Consider the following 24,744-nt stretch of genomic DNA (forward strand, 5'->3'; position numbering starts at 1 on the left):
GTGTGAAGGAGGACTGGTTATGTTTGACAGAGGTAAGGTTTTGTAAAAGGAGTTTTTTAAAAACAATTCTTGATACTGCAGCTGGCCTCCAAGTTAATTCCATTCTATGCAACCTCTCCTGGCTCCTTCTCCCTACTGTGCATGGGATCTGCTCCAACTCCAAAACTTTTGCAAGTTTATGTTGAGTCCTAAATTTCATTTATCGTATTCTCTTACATATATGCACACTCCCTTCTGCAGCTCCCTATGCACTGCAGAGAAGTAGATATGGAGCTATTCCAGATGTTGTTGATCAACTTTTATAATTTCTCTGAATCCTCCACCAGAGGGAGCAAAGGAATAAAAAAAAATGCAAAGAAGTTTTTCTTCTTTCTTACAGAGACCTTTGGGAGAGAGAATTAAGTAAATGAAAATGCTGGACTTTTCCGGATGGCACCAATGGTTTGCTACCCACTTGCATAATTTCAGGCAGTTTATGTTTCTAAAATAACGGGAATCAATATCACATATTTCCAATCTTTTTATTTTTGGATCCAATTCAAAAATCACAAAAATAATAACCATAAACCCATAAAGACACAGTGTCCAGATCACCTTCACAGAATCAGCACACAAATTACAGACTTGTAAAAGCTGGTTCTAATGCTGTATTTTCTTTACACTGCTGACAGGGCCAGGCAAGTGGTGCGTTGTTGTTGTTGTTGTTTTTTTAAAAAGTATGACCTGTTTCTATAGAGCTCTTAAAAAGTTATGCTTCTTTTAATATCCACATACAGACAAGCCTTTGGGACATAAATACATATAGTTGCATGACGGTTCTGCCTATCAAAAATATCAATGCCTCTGTCAAACAGTCAGGTGGAATGCTTAGCAAAGACTCAGTTGTTGTCATAAATTAAATAGAAGCCTCTACCTGCACTACACCTAAAGGAGCATCTGACAACATGAATGTCAACACATACACCGAGAGTCATTTTCATACTTGATGAGTACTGCAGCAGAGACATTGATTTTAATCAATCATACATTCTATAAAGATATGTAAACAATTCAGGTACGGCATATTACAAAAAGAAGAGGAGGAAAAGTAAAACACCACTACAGTCAATTAAGATCTGAAATGGCCCAATGCTGCTTCATTATTTCCTATTTTCCCTGAGCATCTTAAAAATGACTCTCCCACATTAATCGGGGATGGGGGGCAGGGAGAGGGGGAGAAGAAGCATAATCTTTGCAAGTTGGCAAGAGGACATCTTAATCGTAACTAGACATGCTGTACGTTTGGGAAAATTGAACGTGGCTAGAAACGTCTCCACTGATGGCGGGAAATGTTATTCTCCCTCCCTCAGCCCCTAAATTGTATCAATCCTGCCATGGTGCCTTGTTCTTGCGGATGCCCCATCAACTACACAAAGTGACATTGTGCAGAACATGGACTCCCTGGACTGAAAGTGCCCCTTTATCCCAAAATGGGTCCTGAAAATAAGTGCCAGGCACACGTGCCCTGTAAAACTGCCCTTGAAGAACCTTTGGGCTGAAGCCTCTGAGGGGACCAGCATGTTCTACCTCCCCTAATTGAACTTGCATCTGATGAATACTTTTGCATCTTCTTTTATTTCCCCCTTCCCATTTTTAAAAGCCATTTTTCATAAAATCTCTTTTCAAAATTAAAAAAACACACACACACAAAGATTACTTTGTCGGAGGAAATCACTATCAAATCTACAGATTACAAAAAGATTGCATAGGAGTATCAGTGGGCATAGGTGCACTGAACAGCAAGAAATTGCTCTTCTTTTGTTCTTCTCCATAACAGAATATGGCAACAATGACGGTATTTTTCTTTAAAAAAAAAAAAGAGAGAATGATTTCAATATATTTTCAAAGTTGTAGAAAATGGCAATGACGGTCTATAAAAACAAAGTTTGTTCTTTAAAAGATGTATAATCTCAGGCATTGTACCAGTGACCCTGAGACCCTTCACAGTGCAGTGGAATTGGTTTTTTTTTTGTTTCTTTTTGAGGCAGAAATTACAATTCATCTTTTTTCTTCCCTATCTTCTCATGATCTCGCTCTCGGAGAGTTCGCATGTAAACCGAAAATCCAGATTCCTAGAATGCCAGACAAAAACAAACAATTAGTTACATAATGAAACACATACTGAAAGGGGCCACCGTTCTCCACCTCTGCTCTAGATGGAGGTGCTCAAATGAGAAAGGAAGTTATTTGTTATGAAAGGAATAGCCCAAGTTCTCTTCCCATATTCACATGCAGTATGTCACAAAAGTGAGTACCCTGCTTCACATTTTGTAAATATTTAAGTATATCTTTTAATGTGACAACACTGAAGAAATGACAATTGGCTACAGTATTAAGTAGTGAGTGTACAGCTTGTATAACAGTAAATGTGCTGTCCCCTTAAAATGATACAACACACACAGCCATTAACGTCTAAACTGCTGGCAACAAAAGTGAGTACACCCCTAAGTGATAATGTCCAAATTATCATGTCATAATAATGTCATTATTATCATAATAATGTCCAAAGTATACTACTTTACATTGCAGCCAAGTGTTATTTCTTCAGTATTGTCACATGAAAAGATATACTTAAATATTTACAAAATGTGAGGCGGTATACTCACTTCTGTGGCATACTGTAACTCCCTCCATATTCTTTTATTTAGGGTAACTGATAGTTTCCAACTCCCTATGCAATTTTTTCCCCTGTATTATTAGTTCAATCATTCCATATATAACATTTTATGTATTATAATACATGAAGACTTAATTATTAGAAAAAATAGGGAAAAACTACAAGTGCCTTTCTTTATATATAGGGATGTAAAGTTATTGGGTTTAAGAACTTGATTTTAAAAAACCAACTTTTTATCCAAACAAGTCTCTCAACACAGAACTAATTGTCTAGAAAGTCAAGTCTAGAAAGGATTATTATCAAGACAAGCTTCTGTCTCTAGTGTCAAACTGTCCTTATGAATGATCTTCTGCATTATTAGCCTATTGATTAGCATGACACAAAACAAATGATTTCTAGAAAGAAACATAACATTTCCAAGATGTGTAATATTGTGTTTAATTGAAAATCATCACAAACCTTTGGCAGTCAATAATATAAAAATGAAGATGGGAATGAATGAATGAATGAGTGAGTGAGTGAATGAGTGAATGAAGGAATGTATGTATGTATGTATGTATGAATGAATTTTGCTTTTTCTATGGCAACTCAGCAGCAAGAATGATACTTATAATCAACAGAAATGGATTCAGTATCCTTAGATCTTTTCCAACAAACAGTGAGGGTTAAAGCTAAGCCACTGCAGATGTCTTTAAATATTATTATTTAAATATTTAGATTAGAGCTGACAACTTATCCAAAATGCTTGGACACACAATGCAGTAGGAAGTGAGCTACTTTACTTTGTCTGCTGCATCTGTCAATCTCAACTGAGAATGTTACGCTTCACTAGTTATAAAATTTGAAACTCTAGTAAACACCCTGAACAACTACTTTTTGATTAGAACTCTACCTGCTATTACAAATGTTATCCAAAATGTATTATCCAGCCCAGTGAGGCTGCTTATACTGCTTCCTTCATCACTTTAACAAAACAGGCAATACTTTACCTATGTAACCACTGAAAATAACACTTCTACAAATTAAATGAGCTTTTAAATGCATGCTGCAGATCCTGTCAGTCAAATAATGTTGACTGGCAGAGACTAGAAGATAGGCTACCTCTGTTATAAACCTTGCCTTGTGGAATATTCTCCAGTCAGAGATTAGAATAGCCTCAAACCCTGGTGGTTTTCCCAAAAACTCTCAGAATGTGTTAAGGGTCTCATTTTTTAGTTTTACTGTTGGATGGTTAAGTATCATGACTGCTGTATACATTTATTTTTGGGATGTTTTAATTGTTTATTGTTTTAATAGAATAGAATAGAATAGAATAGAATAGAATAGAATAGAATAGAATAGAATAGAACAGAATTTTTTATTGGACAAGTGTGATTGGACACACAAGGAATTTGCCTTGGTGCTTTATAGTTTTAGAATTGTAAGCTGCCCAGTCACTTGGCTGAGAAGGGCAGCTATAGATATTTGATGAATGAATGAATGAATGACTCTTTCAAGATGTTCAATCCTGTTTTTCTTCATAGTAATTCATACTCTTCGCCTTTTTCCATACTCACTACAGAGTAGCTAGAAATCAAGATCTAAAGAACTATACCATACACAATGCACAAAAGATAGGGATGGTGCAATGTTTATGGCCTGAAACTGCCAATAACATCATCAATAACATCAACCATATTTTAAGCTCAGGGGATTTTCCAACTATTCTAAGATATAAATTAAATGATCCCTGGAGATGGCTAGAAGCAGAACACATATTTAGATGTTTCCCACTTGGCTGTCAGATGCAATTCAAAATGCTAGTTATCTCTTGCAAAGCCCTTCATGGCACAGAACCTGGTTCTCTGAGGAACTATCCATCTTCTGTAGCTTTTGCCAACCTGTACAATGGGTCAGTTAATGTGTTTTGGGCTCCGGTGCTCAGATATTATTTGGGATCCAGGAACAAAATACTATTACAATACCTGCTCTCTAATACACCCCCCTCAGAAATTTGCCTTTACCTTATTTACACAAGTCCTTAAATGTATTTATAACTTTAACTATAACTTTAACAGTAATAGTATTGTAAATCATGAGGATTTCTTCAATAAGAATAAAAGTGCGATATAATGTTAAAAAGAGATTTCCAGAATTATGGTCAATAGAACTAACATTGTTTAAAGCAAGCTGCAAGGAAGAAGAGGTAAGTATGCATGTTACTTTAAGCAAAGGTACACAGGTGAGTCATTTAATAATAGATTGGCAATAATAGTTTTTTCTAGCACATAAATTTTAGCTGTTTATGAGATAAGCCTGCATCGGTCATTAAAAAAAAGTAGTAGTAATATAACAACTAATTAATTTTTCCCATGTACGTGGGAAAAATACATTTTCCAAAAATGTTAAAAGAACATTCATTTGATAAATCATCATCTAAACATGACCTAAACAGAGCCCTGATGGGCCTAGTGACTAGAAGATAGTATTGCAAGCAAACTCTGCCCCACAGCCTGGAGTTCGATCCAATTCAATGGAGTTGACTCAGCTTTCCATCCTTCCCAAGTCAGTAAAATGAGGACCCAGATTGTTGGAGGAAATAATGCTTACATTGTAATCCACCCAGAATGTTACGTATGGAGGTATGTGAGATATTTGCATGCCCGCCGCTGATTGGTTGTTTCAGCAGCGGGGAAATTAAAGCGCTTAAAGTAGTATATAAGCTATTGCTATTTATCATTTTCACAAGCCATTTAATTTTTGTAACTAAATTGATAAAATCAGTAATACTATGGCTTAAAAACAAATTAGTGCTCCTTATGGTTAATGTGAGGATAGCTCATATTTAAGACTAACAGCAGTTACCAAAACGAGACACAAAAGAAAAGGATATTCCTCTTTGCACACAAAAGTATCAGGAAATAGTTCTGAGCCTTGCTGCCTTATATAGAGGTAGGTATTCTATTCTGTTGCAGCTATTCCTTACAACAGTTTGTTTAGTGATTGGTCAAAGTTACAACGGCACTAAAAAAGTGACTTATGACCATTTTTCACATGTATGACCGTTGCAGCATTTACATGGTCATGTGACCAAAATTCGGATGCTTGGCAACAGGTTCATATTTATGACGGTTGCAATGTCTTGGGGTTATATGAACAACTTTTGCGACCTTCTAACAAGCAAAGTCAATGGGAAAGCCAGATTCACTTAACAGCCGTGTTAGTAACTTAACAACTGCAATGATTCACTTAACAACTGTGACTATAAAGGTCATAATATGGAACAAAACTAATTTAACAAATGTCTCAATTAACAATATAAATTTTTGGCTCAATTGTGTTCGTAAGTTGAGGACTACCTGGAATTTTTATGTTGCAACTTTAATCTTCCTTCTAATAAATATTCCAATCAGATTTTCTCTAGATTGTTTCAATTCTTAATTGTTAAGATGGAGGTGTCCGACTTTTTCGCTGATAAAATCTCATTCTAAAAGCAAACTATAACACATGAAAAATTTATAACACATTATTATTCACTGAATATTAAATTGTAAAGGTCCTATTTCTGTAGAATTCCCACATAAAGTAATGCAATAATATTAAAGGAAGTCCTTTAGGATATTCTGGAATGCCCCCTCAGAATTTCAGTGTGCCCAAAGGACAACTGAAAACCTAATTCAAAATGAATTTCCAAACATCCTCCGGATGAGTTTATCTGCTACATTAGCTAGGATTGGATACAAAAATTTGAGATTAATTTTCACTAGTGCCAAATACACTCAGATACTTAATAAGCAAGACTCACAATAAAAGGTTCCAAAATGACTTTGTGCCAAATATACACAACAAGACAAGATGATAACCAAATGTGGCCTTCTTTCTGGAAGCATTAAATTTCCACTGCTAAATGCTGTCTTACCCATATATACTTATTTACCATTTAAATAGCTGACTTTTGTTTTCCAACATATACTTACCCCTCTGTCTCCATTGTATTTTTCTATAAATTTTCCATAATTATAATAGTTAAAGGTAGGATATCCATCCACTCCTTCCTGCTTACACAAGTCATGGTTTTGTTCTTTGGCACAATCCACTGCAGCATAGGCAATCTGGAAAGAGAAATAATAATAATAAAAAAAACCTGGATCAGTTAAATGGAGCTCAGATGCTTTAAATCCTGAATGGATATGCTATATAAAAAAAAGATATGAGCTGGAAAGCATTTCTAGTATCTAAATACCATTTAGCTTTAAAATGTTAAGGTCCAAGTTTGAATAGGGTTGATCAAATTTATAACGTCCTTGGACATAAGAATCAGTTTGGTTGGTTGGCTAGGGCTCCAAGCCAGAAAGCGGGAAACAATGTGTTCTATGCCCGCCTTAACTATAGAAGCCAGCTGGGAAACTTTGGGCCAGTGACTCTCTCTTGGTCCAACTTGCCTCACAGGGTTGTTGCTGTGGGAAAAATAGGAGAAAGGTGTCGTTGGATATGTTCACAGCCTTGAGTTATTTATAGAAATAATAAAGGCACGGTACAATTAAATAAATTCCAAATTCCAGTAAGTAAGTTGGGCAAAATCTAATACCTTTTCCCTCTCTCAAATACACTGATATAGATTCCTTGAAATTTTAGTTAGACTAACTGTATAAACACATAGAAAGCAATACTAGCATATTTGATAAAACAATTAGGTAATTATAGCTTCTTACAGTCTGTCCAATCAAAGTCTCTGGGAACAAGTTCTGCAAATTCTAAGTGGGGAAATATGTGGCTATCAGTCTTCTGTATCTCTCTGTTTTCTGTTTTATTCCTTTATGTATTATTATTTACAAACCCAAGGGCGTCCACTCACCTTCGCCCAAGGCCAGAGAAAGAGCCAGGTTTTCAAGGTTCTTCAAAACAACAGTAGGGTGGAGGCCACCCAGATCTCAAGGGAACCCCACTCTAGAAACCCAGAGTGCACTAATCCCACCAGACAATCTAGCTGTGCAGATATTACGAGAGATAGGCAGTCCCTCAAGTAACCTGGCCCTATGCCATGAAGGAATTTATAGATCATCACCTTGATTTACTTCTGGAAACAAACAGGAAATCAGTGCAGCCTGGGAAGCAGAGGTATTAAATGGACATACCAAGGCATACCCATCACTGTCCAAATTGCAGCTGCATTCTGAATCAGTGTAAGCATCTAGGGAATCTTCTAAAGCAGCCCCACGTACAGCATGTTGTAGCAATCAAGCCATGAGGTAACTAGCATGTATGACTGATTGACTGAAGAGCTTCCTAATGAATACATATTCTTATAATAGTGGAAGGCAGTAGCTAACGAAATACCATCTCACCCGTTAATATAACCACTTTGTCTTCAACTGGTCACAGTTATGTACACTTACAGCTTAGCCTCTAAAACAGGGACATAAATAACCTATTCTCCAGAGTTACTGTGGATATATTTACATATATCTGTATGCATACATTTTACATATTTATTTGAAACTAAATGTGTAATTTATAAAGACACAAGCTTCCGCCACAAATCTCACAAAAGAGTTCCTCATTCAAAATAGGCTTGCAAGATCGATGAGTTATAAATTTGCTTACAAGTTATTTTCTCCAAGATTCCCTTGAACTTTTATCCTAACCGTTCAGAATTTCCCAATATTGTTGATGCGTACCTACAAAAACATCCAAAGAAAGCTCCTGTATAGTTTTAAACTTGCTTAAATGCAGACAATACTTTTAATTTTAATGTGGTTGCTGGCTCAACTACTGAATGGAAGAGTTAAATACAATCTGGTTATAATAACCTCATTTTGCCTTGTCAGCTATCACAGATTTATGACGGTCAAATGCATTTTGGTACGCCTTTAACTTCCTGATAATACATGGTCACTGTTAAATATACACCTATTACACAGTTCTTGCCAATTATCATTAGCAATGGGCATGCCATTTCTTATAGTTCTATTGATTTACTCAGAACTCCCTATAATTATCTCCTTGCTCCAACTGATGCTGCCTCCTACAACCTCTATTGAGAAATATAGGCCTCTTCTTATTTCAGAGTCTCCTTATGTGGGCAGTTAGAAAGTGCTGGCTGTTTACCTGGCAATACAAACTGATTTGTCAGGTTAAGAAAGTGGACTTGTGTTAATTTGCTGCTTTAGCAAACCTAATTCTTCCAACTGGCACAGGACAGTTAAATTATTCTGCTTGTACTCTGCATGGATGTCCAGTAGCATTGAGCATTTTAATGATTAGATCCAACATGCTTAACTAACACAACTTCTTCTCCGTGGAGTTGTGAAACTGTGCAATCCTTGAATTAGTAAGTAACTGCAGAATTCGTAGAATCCAGCTGAGCAACACTTTAATGCTAGGTTCCTTCTTTAAACTCTCCAGAACGAATCTATAATCTTTCTGACACACTGGGCTTCCTCCTAACCTCTTTTCTGACTTAATATTTCGTATCTTCTTCTCTAGGAAAATATGTTTCCTTCTCCCTATTTTCAAAACACACAATTTGACCACTTATATTTGGATTTCACTTGTGCCACTGGGACTCTGACTTTCCAACAATAATTGAGTAATTTCACTTATGGACTCATGTATAATTCTCTACAGATATTTCCAGTATTGATCTTTTCTGTAATGATTTCCTTGGGTAGTTTTTCTCCAGCCTTATTTCCTCTGGAGGAGTATCAGTAGCACAAGAGGCTATGGAGATTCTCAAAGTCCAGTTCTCTCTGATATTGTTTTCTTCTATCTAATCTAATCTAATCTAATCTAATCTAATCTAATCTAATCTAATCTAATCTAATCTAATCTAATCTAATCCAATCCAATCCAATCCAATCCAATCCAATCCAATCCAATCATCTATCTATGGCCTTGCAGTATGCTGTGCCATACAAAATGCAATGAACTAACTCAGTAGAAAAACTAGCATCTCAAAGTCATGATTTCTAGCCTAACCATCTATCAGGGTGGCTTCTGAAATATTTTTGGAAGCGGTCTCCTAGAGGAGCATTTTCCAATGAAGATGAAAATAGAGTGCCCTGATTTATTTCAGAATCAATTTAATGGGAATCACAAAGTGGCTGCCATAAGTACATCAAAAGGCAATAAAATGCCACTGTTCAAAGCCTTTTAAGAAGTAAACATCATTGTAGATTTAATCCACTAACTCATGGTATGTCCCAAAATTTAAGAAGAGTTATTTATACAAAAAAGATAAACTGCTATCATTCCACCAAGTTTGAGAAATACGTGGTCCTGAGCTCAAAAGTAACTAGCAATTACCATCTTTCTTGACTGCCTCTCTCTGGAAATGCCACAGGGAAGGCAGCTGCAAATTTAATTAACACAGTAGGAATAAGATACTGGGGGAATAGCTAGGAGTATATTGAAGGCCTGCCTGATCTATTCTTGAACTGAGCAGGCTACTTGTTTGCTTGTTTCTTTTCTATTTTTAAATTTAAAAAAATCTACATTATCCTATCTATAAATATGCATTTCAGATGTACAAAAGTATGTCTAAGAGCTAAAGATTGAAAACAAGTCTTATAATGAATCTTACGTAAAGTCCAGACACCTGTATTATTAAACATGTAGAAAGTGGTTAACAACTTTCTACAGTAATCTCTTTTCTCCAACTAGAAGTTTGAAAGCATCTGAGGGAGCAAATTTGCCTGAGACAGGAAATTGGAGTTCAGTCACATCGAATCCACTTTTTGATCCCTTGAGAAGAAAAACAAACAAATGAACAAAGAAAACAGGAATAAACACAATACTTCATGGCCACATAGTGTGTGCCTGCAATTTTAAACTATTGACAACAACCTTTACACTAATTTCAAAGCTCTCTGAGGAGATTAGTTCAGACTCCTGTATGAGTTATTGCTCTCTTTAACCATAACTAGCCATGAGAGGGCGAGATTTCACATAGAAATCTCAAGAAATATGAAATTAACTTTTAACGACTATAATGTATTTAATGGCATATGTCTAACACATTGCATGAGTTCAACAGGCTAAAAGTGTTTTGCTGCTGATTTTTGTTGGTACTCAGTGTTTGATGCATCGTGCTGCAATGTTCAACAATAGTCAGCCAGCATTGATGGATTCCAGTTACCCTGATACAGTTTTTCATTGTGGCACTGTCTTGTTGAAACCTTTTATGATCTCTTTCATTGACTGTATCTAGTTTTTCAGGAAAGAAGTCCAAGTGTGAATGCAGAACACAAATCTTCAGTGACATGTTGCATTTCAGGATCTTGTATTCTGTAAAAAGTTTGTCAATTAGCTGAATATAGCTTGGTGTTCTGTAGTTGCCAAGAAAATTCTCAACCACATCCTTGAATGCTTTCTAGAAATTTTCTCTGGCCCTATTAACAGAACTTTAAATTGCTTTTCATTGATGACATATCTGATATGTGGACCAACAAAAATGCCTTCCTTAATCTGGCATCAGGAAACATCTGCCTCAAATAACGAACACCTTCACTTTCCTTGTTCATTGCTTTCACAAAACTTTTTATCACCCTGAATCTTATGTGAAGCAGAGGCAAAAATATCTTTGTCGGGTCAACACGTGGTTAGTGTGTCATGTTTTTCTGTCCTGGAACCAATTTTTTTTCCAGAGAGGCGATTTTGTTTTTAATGTAATGTGACTCTCTTGGACAGTTGCCCTATTTGCATATGTAAAAACAGTACTTGATGCGTCCCAGCTGAATTTCAAGTGGCAGAGTCACTACGTTTAGATGTTTGGAGAGATATTCCAGTTGTATTTGGTGTACGGGATGTGCTTCAACAACAGTTCCATGTTTTTTTTCATCAGTGTAGCACAGCTAAAAGGTATTGAAGGGTATACATTGCCATTGTCTTAGAAGACAGCTTTGAGGTTTAACACTGATGAATCAATACAGAGATGCAATTCTAGTAGGTATTAGAAATTAGTAAACTTAAAATATATAAGAAGAAATTGCAGAAAGACGAGATTTCTATAAACCGGTATGTGATAGTTTAAATTACAGGTCATTTTCATGATCTGCAGCCAAAAATCTATAAAAAAAGTGTTCAAGAAGCAAAACCTTTGTTGTCCAGTATTTTCAATTCCTCCTTGAAGTAAGTAAGCCAAGTAAAAGCACAGCAAAAAATACTAAATTACATAATACCATCTGTCTTCAAACCTGATCACTACTTGACCACTCAAAAGAAAATATTTTACAGATGTTTACCTCAGTGATTCAACAGATCACTAAGGTAAGCATTTGCTCCTGAAATGTTATAATGATATAATTCAAAATGTGCCCTCAATTCCGCCTGCTGGCATGACAATATAAATAACAAAAGCATTCTAAGTATCAAAGAGGTAATTCCTAAAACCTGAATTTGATTCACTGGGCTTCTACAAAATTAGCACTGATGATATTAACTAGTTTGGGTAATGACACATCTACAAGAAAACAAGCAAGCTCAGAGAGCACCAAGGATCCCTCATTCTCCAAAATTCTTTACATCAAAGAATGTGACAGTGGACATGATCTTATATATTTTTATCTAGTGCTACCTTGTGCACAAATGTATGTATTTGTGCTCTGATTTGGAAACCTCCAGCAAGGGGTGGTAATAATCTTATAGGCAAATTGTTCAACCACTTAACAGCTCTCAACATCTAGAACAGGGATCCTCAACAGTGGTAGGTTTCAACATTTTTTACTACCAGTTCTGTGGGTGTGGATTGGTGGGTGTGGCATGGCTTGGTGGGCGTGGCAAGGGAAGGATACTGTAAAATCTCCATTCCCTCCCCACTCCAGGGGAAGGTTACTGCAAAATCCCATTTCCTCCCGCTCAGCTGAGACTTGGGAGGCAGAGAATAGATGGGGGTGGGGCCAGTCAGAATTTTTACTACTGGTTCTCCGAACTACTCAAAATTTCCATTATCAGTTCTTCAGAACTGGTCAGAACCTGTTGAAACCCACCCCTGATCCTCAACCCTTAGGCCACGGCCCACTACCAGGCCATGGCCAATTTGAAACTGGGCTGCCTGAATGGAGGCTGGCACACACACATAGCTTGACTTGATGAGTGGTGGGCTGGCACCTGTGCATAGATTCGCTCATGCACATACCAGCCTGCCACGCGCGTACAAGTTGAGCTGCATGTGCATGCATATGTGCGCTGGTCCGATGCTCGTGTGGCCTGGTTTCTCTCTCCCGCTTAGCTAGGCTGCCAATCTGCGAAGGTTGGGGACTGCTGACCTAGAAAACCCTCTTAATATTTAGCTTAGGTTGCTTAACTTTTAAATATAACCCGCTGGTCATTTTCCTCAGTTTGGTTCTAACACGGGCCATGTTCATTCCTCTTAGATGTAAGAGATTTTGAAATATTTGTAGCCGCTCTTAATATTCTTTTTTGCAAATTAAACATGTCCAGCTCCACTAACTGAACCTCATAGGGATTGGTTTCCAGAACTATTATCTTAGTAACTCTCTTCTGAACCTCCTTTATGTCATTTTTAAAAAGTGGTGTACTTAAGAGCTGGTCTTGTTAGAACAGAATATAGTGAAAATGGCTTCTATTAATATTGCTCTAGACTGTACTGGCTGTTTTAGTTGCTTCATCACATACTTCAGTCATACAAAGCTGTGGGTCACCAGTACTCCTAGATCCTTCTGATTGCATTACTAAATTACCTTTTCATATTCCATTCATATTCCATCCATTAATAACTCAGCATATTGAATTAGATTTTTAACTAATATTGGATTTTAAGTGTTTTGGTATCCATGTTTTATCCATGCTGTACACCGCCCTGAGTCTTCAGAGAAGGGCGGTATAAAAATTCGAACATTAAATTAAATTAAATTAAATTTCATATTTCATTCCAACCCTTCATGGATTACTGCCTTGTAGTGGCGAAAGGGCTTGCGTAGCTCAATGAAGCTATGAGCTATGCCGTGCAGGGACACCCAAGACGGACAGGTCATAGCAGAGAGTTCTGACAAAACGTGATCCACTGGAGAAGGAGATGGTAACCCACTCCACTATCTTTGCCATGAAAACCCCATGGACAGTACAAAAAAGAAAAATGTTATGACGCCGGAAGATGAGCCCCTCAGGTCAGAAGGTGTCCAATATGCTACTGGGGAAGAGTGGAGGACTAGTACTAGTAGCGCCAGAAAGAATGAAGCGACTGGGCCAAAGCCAAAAGGACGCTCAGCTATGGATGTATCTGGTGGTGAAAGGAAAGTCCGATGCTGTAAAGATTTTTTCTCCATAGGAACCTGGAATGTAAGATCCATGAATCAAGGTAAGCTGGACGTGGTCAAACGAGATGACAAGACTGAACAGCGAAATCTTAGGAATCAGCAAACTAAAATGGACAGGAATGGGTGAATTTAATTCAGATGACCATCAGGAAAGAATCCCTCAGAAGAAATGGAGTAGCCTTCATAATCAATAAAAGAGTAGGAAAAGCAATACTGGAATACAATCCCCAAAATGACAGAATGATCTCAGTTCGAATCCAAGGCAAACCATTCAATATCACAGTAGTCCAAATCTATGCCCCAACCACTGGTGCTGAAGAGGATGAAATTGATCTGTTCTATGAAGCCCTACAGCACCTTATAGAATTAACACCAAAAAATGATGTCCTTATCATCATGGGGGATTGGAATGCTAAAGTAGGTAGCCAAAAGATAACCGGAATAACAGGCAAGTTTGGCCTTGGAGTACAAAATGGATCAGGGCACAGGCTGATAGAATTCTGTCAAGATAATACGATGGTCATAGCAAACACTCTTTTCCAACAACCCAAGAGATGACTCTACACATGGACATCACCAGACGGTCAGCACAGAAATCAGATTGACTATGTGCTCTGCACCCAAAGATGGAGAAGCTCTATACAGTCAGTAAAAACAAGACCAGGAGCTGACTGTGGCTCAGATCATGAGCTTCTCCTTGCAAAATTTAGGCTTAAATTGAAGAAAGTAGGGAAAAGCACCAGGCCGCTCAGGTATGAACAAAATCATATCCCTGATGAATATACAGTAGAGGTGACAAATAGATTTAAGGAATTAGATCTGATAGAGTGCCTGAAGAACTATGGATGGAGGTTCGCAACATTGTACAAGAGGTAGCAACTAAAACCATCCCAAAGAAAAAGAAAGGCAAGTAAGCAAAATGGCTGTCTGAGGAAGCTTTGAAAATAGCTGAGGAAAGAAGAGAAGCAAAAGGCAAGTAAGAAAGAGAAAGATACACCCAGTTGAAAGCAGAATTCCAGAGAATAGCTAGAAGAGATAAGAATACATTCTTAAATGAACAGTGCAAAGAAATAGAAGAAAACAATAGAATAAGGAGGACCAGAGATCTCTTCAAGAAAATTGGAGATATGAAGGGAACGTTTCATGCAAAGATGGGCATGATAAAGGACCAAAGTGGCAGGGACCTAACAGAGGCAGAAGAGGTGGCAAAATTACACAGAAGAACTATACAAGAACGAGCTTAACATCCCTGATAACCACGATGGGGTAGTCACTGACCTTGAGCCAGACATCCTAGAATGTGAAATCAAATGGGCCTTAGGAAATCTGAGCAACAACAAAGCTAAGGGAGGAGACACTATTCCAGCTCAGTTATTCAAAATCTTAAAAGACAATGCAGTAAAAGTGTTACACTCAATTTATCAGCAAATTTGGAAAACTCAGCAGTGGCCACAGAATTGGAAAAGGTCAGTTTACATTGCATTTCCAAAGAAAGGCAATGCCAAAGAATGTTTAAACTATCGCACCATTGCATTCATTTCACATGCTAGTAAGGTTATGCTTAAAATCCTACAAGCTAGGCTCCAGCAGTATGTGAATCAAGAACTACCAGAAGTACAGGCAGGATTTTGAAGAGGCAGAGGAACTCAAATTGCCAACATACCTTGAATCATGGAGAAAGCTAGGGAGTTCCAGAAAAACATCTACTTCTGCTTCATTGACTATGCTAAAGCCCTTGATTGTGTGGATCACAACAAATTGTGGCAAGTTTTTAAAGAGATGGGCGTACCAGACCATCTTATTTGTCTCTTGAGAAAGCTGTATGCAGGTCAATAAGCAACAGTGAGAACTGGACACGGAACCACTGATTGGTTCAAAATTGGGAAAGGAGTCCGGCAAGGCTGTATACTATTGCCCTGCCTAACTTATATGCAGAGCACATCATGAGAAAGGCGGGACTGGATGAATAAAAAATTGGAATTAGGATTGCCTGGAGAAATATCAACAACCTCAGATATATTGTGATGATACCACTCTAATGGCAGAAAGTGAAGAGGACCTAAAAAGCCTCTTCCTGCAGGTGAAGGAGGAGAGTGCAAAAGTTGGCTTGAAACTCAACATTAAGAAAACTAAGATCACGGCATCCGCCCTCTCAATTCCTGGCAGATACATGGGGAAGAAATGGAGTTAGTGACAGATTTTAATTTCCTGGGCTCCAAGATCACTGCTGATGGGGACTGCAGCCAAGAAATTAAAAGACGCTTGCTCCTGGGGAGGAAAGTTATGGCAAATCTAGACAGCGTACTAAAAAGCAGAGACATCACCCTGCCATCAAAAGTGCATATACTCAAGGCTATGGTTTTCCCAGTTGGCTGTGAAAGTTGGACCATAAGAAAGGCTGAGCGCCAAAGAACTGAGGCCTTTGAACTCTGGTGCTGGAGAAAATTCCTGCGAGTTCCTTGGACTGCAAGGCGAACAAACAAGCCAGTCCTAAAGGGGATCAATCCTGACTGCTCTTTAGAAGGCCAGATCCTGAAGATGAAACTCAAATACTATGGCCACCTAATGAGAAAGAAGGACTCACTGGAGAAGAGCCTAATGCTGGGAAAGATTGAGGGCAAAAGAAGGGGACAATAGAGAACGAGGTGGCTGGATGGAGTCACTGAAGCAGTAGGCATGAGTTTAAATGGACTCCAGAGGATGGTAGAGGACAGGAAGGCCTGGAGGAATGTTGTCCATGGGGTCGCAATGGGTCGGACACGACTTTGCAACTAACAACAAATTCTATTCTAGAAGAGAATTCGAAGGCTCCAAGGCGTATTTTTGAAATAAACAAAACACAAACCCAGATAAAAAGCAATCCCGTATTTGGAATTCTCAGCTGCACCAAAGGAATCAAGAACTAACAAGAAAAATAACTGACCAAAAAAGATTAGCAATTAACTCAGGGAATTCAAGGTTTTTGAATAGTGGCTAACGTAAAATAATAACTTTAGGCCCCTAATTTAATCCAAAATCCTTTGCTGTATAGGAGGGATACGATCCCAATTCTCTCCACTTCTTGTTATGAATTCAAATACACACATGAATTAACCCAAACCCAATTAACGTTATCAATCACACTGACTACCATGTCCTATTACATACCAATGAGTATCTGTAATTGTAATCAATCAAATAAAAGGATGCTTTGCATAAGTCTATAAAAAGTGCTTGTAAAGCTACAAGTCTTTAGGCTACTTTTACTTCCATTAACGGTCCTGTCAATAAGCCAATTTATACTTCAATGTAATTGTGGGGAAATTATTCTTCCGTATGTGTATGATTTTTCTTACCTAAGATGCAGGATTTTATATTTGACATCCTGTTAGTTTAGTCTCAACATTCAAACCTGTGTTGTTTGAAATTATAATTTTGTTCCCTAATTAGCCAATTTCTCTGGTCTGACGCCATCTGCAATTTCAATAAGCATCCCTTACCTTCCATTCTCTAGATCACTTATAACAATTCTGACTAACACAGAGCCAAAGACAGAGCCCTAGAGCCTGGGGTTCACTTGATATTTGCCTCCAGTGTGATGCATTATGTATGAGGACTCCTTAAGTGTGTTTATTCCAACAGCTACAAATTCACTGGATGCAACACACAGACCTCATTTATTCCTCTTGTCAGCAGGTTTTTGAGCGTGTTTCTGTATCCAGTGTTTTCCTTAGATACTTAGATACATAGATAACATCTACGCCCAAAAGTTTTTTTTTTTTACACAAATGTAGCATGTGCACCAATTGTGCTCTTTCCTGGAAAAGATGGATCTGGTTGCAAGATATGGCTTAGTCACATCCATAAACTGTCTCTGAAATGTGTGTGGTAGTCTCTTTTTGGGCTTCCTAGAAAAAAATATACAGATGAGCAACATTTTTTTTCATGTACAGAGATCCCCTATAGTTTTGAAACTTCAGCAACTTCCAATTTATTTCTAAATGCAACTAAAGTTGCTGTTGACCTCCAAATCCCTAAATGACTATGATTTCCTATAACATCAAGGACTCTTTTCTCATAAAGCTTTTGGAAATTCCCATTTCAGAAGCAAAATTTACCATGTCTTTTCTTGGACCCTAATATCTCTTTGTTCCTTTCTTGAGCTTGTTTGTCATCTATAAAATTACACTGCTGAAGTTAATTTTAACTTCTGTCTCTAATTTTCAAATGCAAATAGAATTTGAGACATTGCCTCAACTTTTGAATATATATGTAAAATTAGTTGATTCAGTCTATCCTATTTATTAAAATGACTTATTTTACAGGATTTATCAGATGCAACAAATAAGTAAACTTACTTTAAGTTAAAATTATCACCTATATTCCAAAGACTTCTAGAGAGATAATTAGCTGGAAATAAATGCAGATTTGTTCATCTTGAAAGCTTCTTGCACCCAAACAGGTTTACATTGGCTTGTCTTTTGGTCATGTAATACCAATGATTCCTTTCAAAATGCATGTAATTTTGCTGTAGCTTAAAAATTCTGATGAGTAATAAATTCAGCAAACACATCAGGGGTGAAATCTAAAAATTTTCCCTACCGGTTCTGTGGGCGTGGCTTAATTGGTGGGCATGGCTTGGTGGTCAGTAGTAGCCTGGCCCCTGACTACTATGACAAACCAAACAAATCTATGGAACCCACAGTATCAGGGAGAGAGATGATTGAAAAAAGTTTAAGGAATTGACAAACTAAATCTTTATCTTTCAAACTTCTGCCTATCTAGAAATTAAACATGCCGTAGGAGGGATCTTAATGACTCAATGACAATTCAGGACAGACTTGTGATGGAATGTAGTCTGGATTCCCAGAGGCAGTGACTGCATCCAGGGGGCAAAGAGGCACTGGAGCTTAGCAAGTTTGGTCTGCAGAAAGAGGGTTAAAATGGTTCCTCCCTAGCTATTCCCAAATATACTGTAGGTACTTGTAGTTATGCAAATAGTTGCTTTAGTCTGGCAAGATTCTATCTGTAGCTGAAGACAATTAAAGAAAACTACTCTTAGGTAACTACACATGCTGTTCTTAGTTCTTCGGCTTGAGAAAATTGTCTAATAACTTGTCCCTGGATTCCAATGTAAAAGCTCATCCCTTCAAATCATTTTACTTTACCAGTGTAAAATGGTCACTTTCCAGTTACAGCTCTTGGTGTGCCTTGCTCCATTGTTCCCCACAAATTTCCTACAAATTTGTCCTTTCTTCCATTGCCCCTGAAAAGAATGGACTTTCATTTTTGTAAAGTATCTTTATACAGTTCATTTCACTACAGTCTAATACCTTTTATCTTTTGTTTGTCTTGAGGGAATTATAACTCTTCACAAGGTTATTTTCAGAGAATATATGAAGGAGAAAGGGGGTGGGAAAACTATTATTGGAAAAGATTTTGAAGGCTTGGGGAATGTTAATTTTATCTCTTTCACATACTTTTTTCTGTATATACTTAAAATAAGTAAGCTTATCTAAGATTAATTATTTTTTCCTCAATTACTGTTAGACTGATGAACACAAAATATTTTCAGTGATTAAACTTCCCCTGCTCTTCTAAATGTACATATAAACTACTATGTCAATTAACTATCTGAAATGGAAATAATGGTCAATATGAAGATGGGAAGACAGAAAGAGATTTTTTTTTGCAAAGAAGTTTGAGAAATAAAAACAAAATACAGCAAAAAACCTCAGCTAAGCACAAAATGATTCTTAAATAGCAAATATTTGAAAGGTGACTATGTTACAGGTTCTTTTTTCAACTATAAATAAAATTGACTCAGAATCAATAAAGACTGGAAGTGCTGGGAACTTGACTGAGTTAGTTCTGTTTCTGTATCTCCCTTTTATTTTACAAGGAAAGCTAACAATGAAAAAAGAAACTGTAAATTATAAATGACTTTAATTAGTACAGAAATTAATATTTCACTAATAAAAATATATTCTATGGCATTTTAACTATCCATTTTTCAGAGGCTCTTTATCTACATTACATTATTTAAAGTCCAGCTTCACTATATTTTCATATCTTTCTAGTCTACAACTCTAATATATTTATGCTGATCTCTAATTTTCTTTTGTCTTCAACCTTTTATATTTGTGTGCTCATCCTCTATAGCTTGATAATCCTTTCCCACACAAAGTGAGTTTTATCTCACTTTCTGCTTTCTATCTCTGTTATGTTGAAATCTTGACTTTTTCTCTGCCTGTTCTGCTTTTTTGGGGATTTCTGACTCTTTCCCTCTTTCAAATCTTGACTCCAGCTGAGGAAAATGAAAGAACTTTCCCTCATATCAGATCTGGAGGAAGGAAAAAAATATTTTTCTCTCCCATTTTCTCAGCTGCTGCCTCCCTTCCCATTGCATCTTTCTCAGAAGGGTTACCTAGCCTTTAGTTTTACTCATTACTTTGACCCCTGGGCATTGACTAAATTTATTCAGCCTCTTCTTCATGAGCACTATGTCTGTAGAGCTCCTAGGCGACCATTTTGTCTTCTTCTTCCCTGCTTCCTCCCAATGCTGTTTGATTGGTAGCTGGGTTGTCCTGCAATAGGGAAGGGACAGAAAGGAGGAGAATGAAGTCTGTCCTTCCACCAATTACTTGCTAGAAGAATTTAGGATGGTAGAACAATAAAAGGAAAGCACCAGAGAGTCATCCTTGCAAAACCTAAATAAGCTTTTGCTAAGTGATTTCATAGGGATGCGGTGGCTCAGGGGCTAAGACACTGAACTTGTTGATTGAAAGGTCAGCAGTTCAGTGGTTCAAATCCCTAGTGCTGCCGTGTAACAGGGTGAGCTCCCGTTACTTGTCCCAGCTTCTGCCAACCTAGCAGTTCGAAAGCACGTAAAAAATGCAAGTAGAAAAAATAGGGACCATCTTTGGTAGGAAGGTAACAGCATTCTGTGTGCCCTTGGCGTTGAGTCATGCCGGCCACATGAGCACGGAGACATCTTTGGACAGCACTGGCTCTTCGGCTTTGAAATGGAGATGAGCACCACCCCCTAGAGTCGGGAACGACAAGCATGTATGTGCAGGGGAACCTTTACCTTTACCTTAAGTGATTTCATAGAACAAAAACCCTAGAAGTAAGTAATTGCCTGATAATGTGACTAGAAGTACACATTGACACATTTGTTCAATAATTTGTTTAAAAACGGGACATGTAATTATTGGCTGACAAGCTGGAAACTATAGGCATCTAGATTGCAAACATAAATTTACTTTTATATACATGCAGATAAGCTAACAATTCTAGGTGCTAAAATATACCTCCAAAATATGTTCGGTTTATTAATGAATCGGCTTATCCTGAGTATATATGGTAATACTTTTTAAAAGTACCATATATACTTGGAGATAAGAACATCCGCAGATAAACAATCCTTGAATTTTTAACCAAAGTACCATGAAAATGTGCCATCCACAAATAAGTCAGCTGTGAAAATTAAAATGTACAAAAATGTCAAAGGTCTGCTTATCTGCAGGTGGCATATTTTTTATGGTATTTTGGTGAAAAAGTTGAGTTAGCTTATCTGTGAGTATATATATTAATTTTTGGATGGAAAAGTCTATTCTCATTTGCTTCTTTACTTCAGGGCTCATCTGTACCTGAAGTTGCCTGGCTAACACTTTTAAGGCACTTGTTTTTATCGTATCACCTCCATCCCCAACATGCTATGGAGGCAGAATAATATCTTCTGGCATTTTACCTCTTTCCCGACACAAATCTTGTAGTAAGGACAAAGTACAATGCCTCAGTGATATTGCTGGCATGATCAAAGAGTAGAATTTGCCCATCTCCTATTGGCTGCTTAAGTCTGCTGAGGGCATTCCTCTTTTCAGCTGGTCACTGACCATTTTGGCTTGGGCTGCAAGTAAGATCAGATACCAAGCTTGTGCAAAGAAGAAATCAGTCTGGAGTCATTAGGTTCCCACAAGCATCCAGTTCCTCTTGAATTCTATTAACTCTTATATAGCACCAATTTAGTGCTGACCATTAATTGACTAGATTTTTGTGTAAAGGCATGAAGAATAAATCATCTTAACTGAAACTTAACACGTGATCCTGATTCTTCATGCTTGACATTTGCTTACAGTACGTAAAGCATAATCCTTTGGATAGATGTGACATGAGTTCTGTTTTTAAGGTAAAGGTAAAAGTTCTCCTCACACATATGTGTTAGTCGTTCCTGACTCTAGGGGGCAGTGCTCATCTCTGTTTCAAAGCTGAAGAGCCCGCACTGTCCGAAGACGTCTCCGTGGTCATGTGGCCGGCATGACTAAACGCCAAGGGCGCACAGAACGCTGTTACCTTCTCACCAAATGTGGTCCCTATTTTTCTACTTCATTTTTTATGTGCTTTTGAACGGTTAAGTTGGCAGAAGCTGGGACAAGTGACAGGAGCTCACCCCGTTACGCAGTGCTAGGACCGCTGAACTGCCGACCTTTCAATTGACAAGCTCAACATCTTAGCCACTGAGCCACCGCTCAGTGTGTCTTTTTTCTGGAACGTCTTAGACCTGCTTTTAAAACATACACTTCAAAAGACCAATGCATTTATGGCCTCTCCCAACCAAAAAAAAGAGGATTACTGGATAATTTAAACTAGGGTAGTGATATTCCCCAACAAATGTATAACAGGATTTTTATAAATTATCGTTATTATTTATTACTTGGAACAGAGTACTACCACTTGGGCAAGTCCAAAATTCATGTATGGGCTATGTAAATTGTGCATACTTTGTGGGTTCCTTCGAGGTGCTGCCAACTCCATCTTTAAATATGATTGTCATGTTTCTGAAAGAGCAATGCTTGTTTATTTATGGGGAAATGCTAATCTTCTAGAATGGACTTGTATGACAGTGTGATCATTTTTTAATATGTGGATATCAATCTTAATATAATGAAATCTGTCTTCCAGGAGACTGATACTTGTGGATAAAAATGACAACCTGACTGACTGATTGTCAGGGTTCAGGGGAAGCACAGGGGTAATGCGGGATGACCCTGATGATGTACCTGCAAGCTTTCTGCTACGGCACTCTGTATATTCCCACTCCATACTGATCTAGCAGCTGGGATTTTTTTTAATTGACAGCAAAATAAATTGCCCTACACAAGGCGAATAAACACCCTTTCATTTGTGCAACTTGAAAAATAACTAAACTCTGCACCTTGAGCACAGGTCTTGAGCCTGCCAACCCACCTGTCGCTTGTTATGGAGAGTAACTGGTTTTCCTGTCAGAGGATGATTTAGGGTGTGAGAGGAAAGGAAGCTGAGGAATCTTCCGATGGCTCCCCTGAAATTGTCCCATATTAGATCTGTAAGGAGAGAACCATCTGCTGGCCTTCTTGTTGCAAAGCAATAGAGCTTGGCTATGGGGACAGCGCAATTTATGTTGACACAAGGATGGAAAGAATGCATATTAATCCAGTCATGAAGTGCCCTGAGATAGACTGGTGAACAGCTATCCTGATTTATTTGAAAATGAAATACTGTATCCCAAAGAGCGAAGTCTCAGGAAAATTTGACAGCATACTTCAAACATCCAGATGCATTTACATTAAAGGGTTTCTCCTCCTATATATAGCTATATATCAAATTGTAACTATGTACAAATTGCCTTATACAAATTGCCTTATACAAATCCTGGAAAGAAAATATAAAATTTAATTTAATTGGTACAAAATAATAAAGTTAAAAATATGTAAATTTTTTAATTCAAAATCTACTGAGTTTCTGAAGCATTGATCTGCCAGTTTCTTAGAGCCTATCTGAAAATGGTAGTTAACAAATTCCTCAACCCAGCAAACAATAGCTAGTGGTAGTGTAAGCTTCAGTGACTCCATGGCTCACTTCTGCCTTTTTTCTGTATTTGTTATTTACTTATATAACGTACCTTATAATAAAGACAAACAATAGTGTCAGCTCTGGTATTAACCCACAACATTCCTTCGCAATCCTATTTTTTATAAATGTTTATAGAAACCTGACATGTCAATTCCTTGCCAGCTTTTGAGATTAAGTCTTATCTGATAGTTTATCAGAGTACAGGCAAGTAGTATAGGAATTGATTTTTCTGGAAAAGAATTTCAGAAATAATCCAAAACAAAACCCAGATAAATATTGAAAAAGTTAGCTTTGCTGGATGTCAGGACAAACAACTATGGCCTAAAATGGCCTAGTTTTTCACCAGGCCTAGTTTTTTGCCAGTTTTTTGTACTTTAATTTGAGATCCTTTCCAGATATTCAGTTGCATGTTTGTACCTTTTAAAAGTTAGAAATATTCAAAAAGCCTTTTAAAACCTTAACTTTATGAGATATATTTTCTCAGATTTTTAATTTTTTTCTACTGAAATAGCAGTATTTTTATTTATTTATCAATTTGCCGCCCATCTCATGGTTCAAGGTGACTCTGAGTGAGCATCAGTATACTAACTTATTTTTTAAAACATTCGTTTTTTCCAGGAAACAGTTGGATATTCTTTTTAGTAAAAAGTTGTCTAATGATTTATTGAAAAGATAACAGATAGGGTTATTTTCAGTGTTTTTAATGATCACATTTGAAGTACAAGATATGTAGTTCTCATCACTGCTCCCTCTCAGAAATGATACTGAGATGAGAGCAAAAGGCTGGTACAGAAAAGGAAGATTAAAGTATGGAAAGACAATTTGTTTAAGGTGTAATTTTCACAGTGTTAGGATTTGGGTTGGTTAACAAAGAACTTTCAATTCAGACAAAAGCAACTACTGGTAGTCCTCGACTTCATTTAGTGACAATTTGAAGTTACAATGCCATTGAAAAAAAAG

The 24,744-nt window shown here is 37.3% G+C and overlaps 1 protein-coding gene across 1 annotated transcript in view; it reads right to left on the reverse strand.

Annotated features, from left to right (window-relative positions):
- Positions 1–502: 502 nt before the first annotated feature.
- PDIA5 (protein disulfide isomerase family A member 5) overlaps positions 503–24,744 on the reverse strand; it is a 180,990-nt gene continuing 156,748 nt past the window's right edge. The window contains exons 15-16 of the mRNA XM_058194942.1: positions 6,613–6,747; positions 503–2,111 (exon numbers count right to left, since the gene is read on the reverse strand). Of these exons, the coding sequence (XP_058050925.1) occupies positions 2,031–2,111; positions 6,613–6,747 (216 nt within the window). The 3' untranslated portion in view covers positions 503–2,030. The remainder of the gene's footprint in view (positions 2,112–6,612; positions 6,748–24,744) is intronic.

Source organism: Ahaetulla prasina, chromosome 1, assembly GCF_028640845.1.
Source record: "Ahaetulla prasina isolate Xishuangbanna chromosome 1, ASM2864084v1, whole genome shotgun sequence".
Lineage (NCBI taxonomy): Eukaryota > Metazoa > Chordata > Lepidosauria > Squamata > Colubridae > Ahaetulla > Ahaetulla prasina.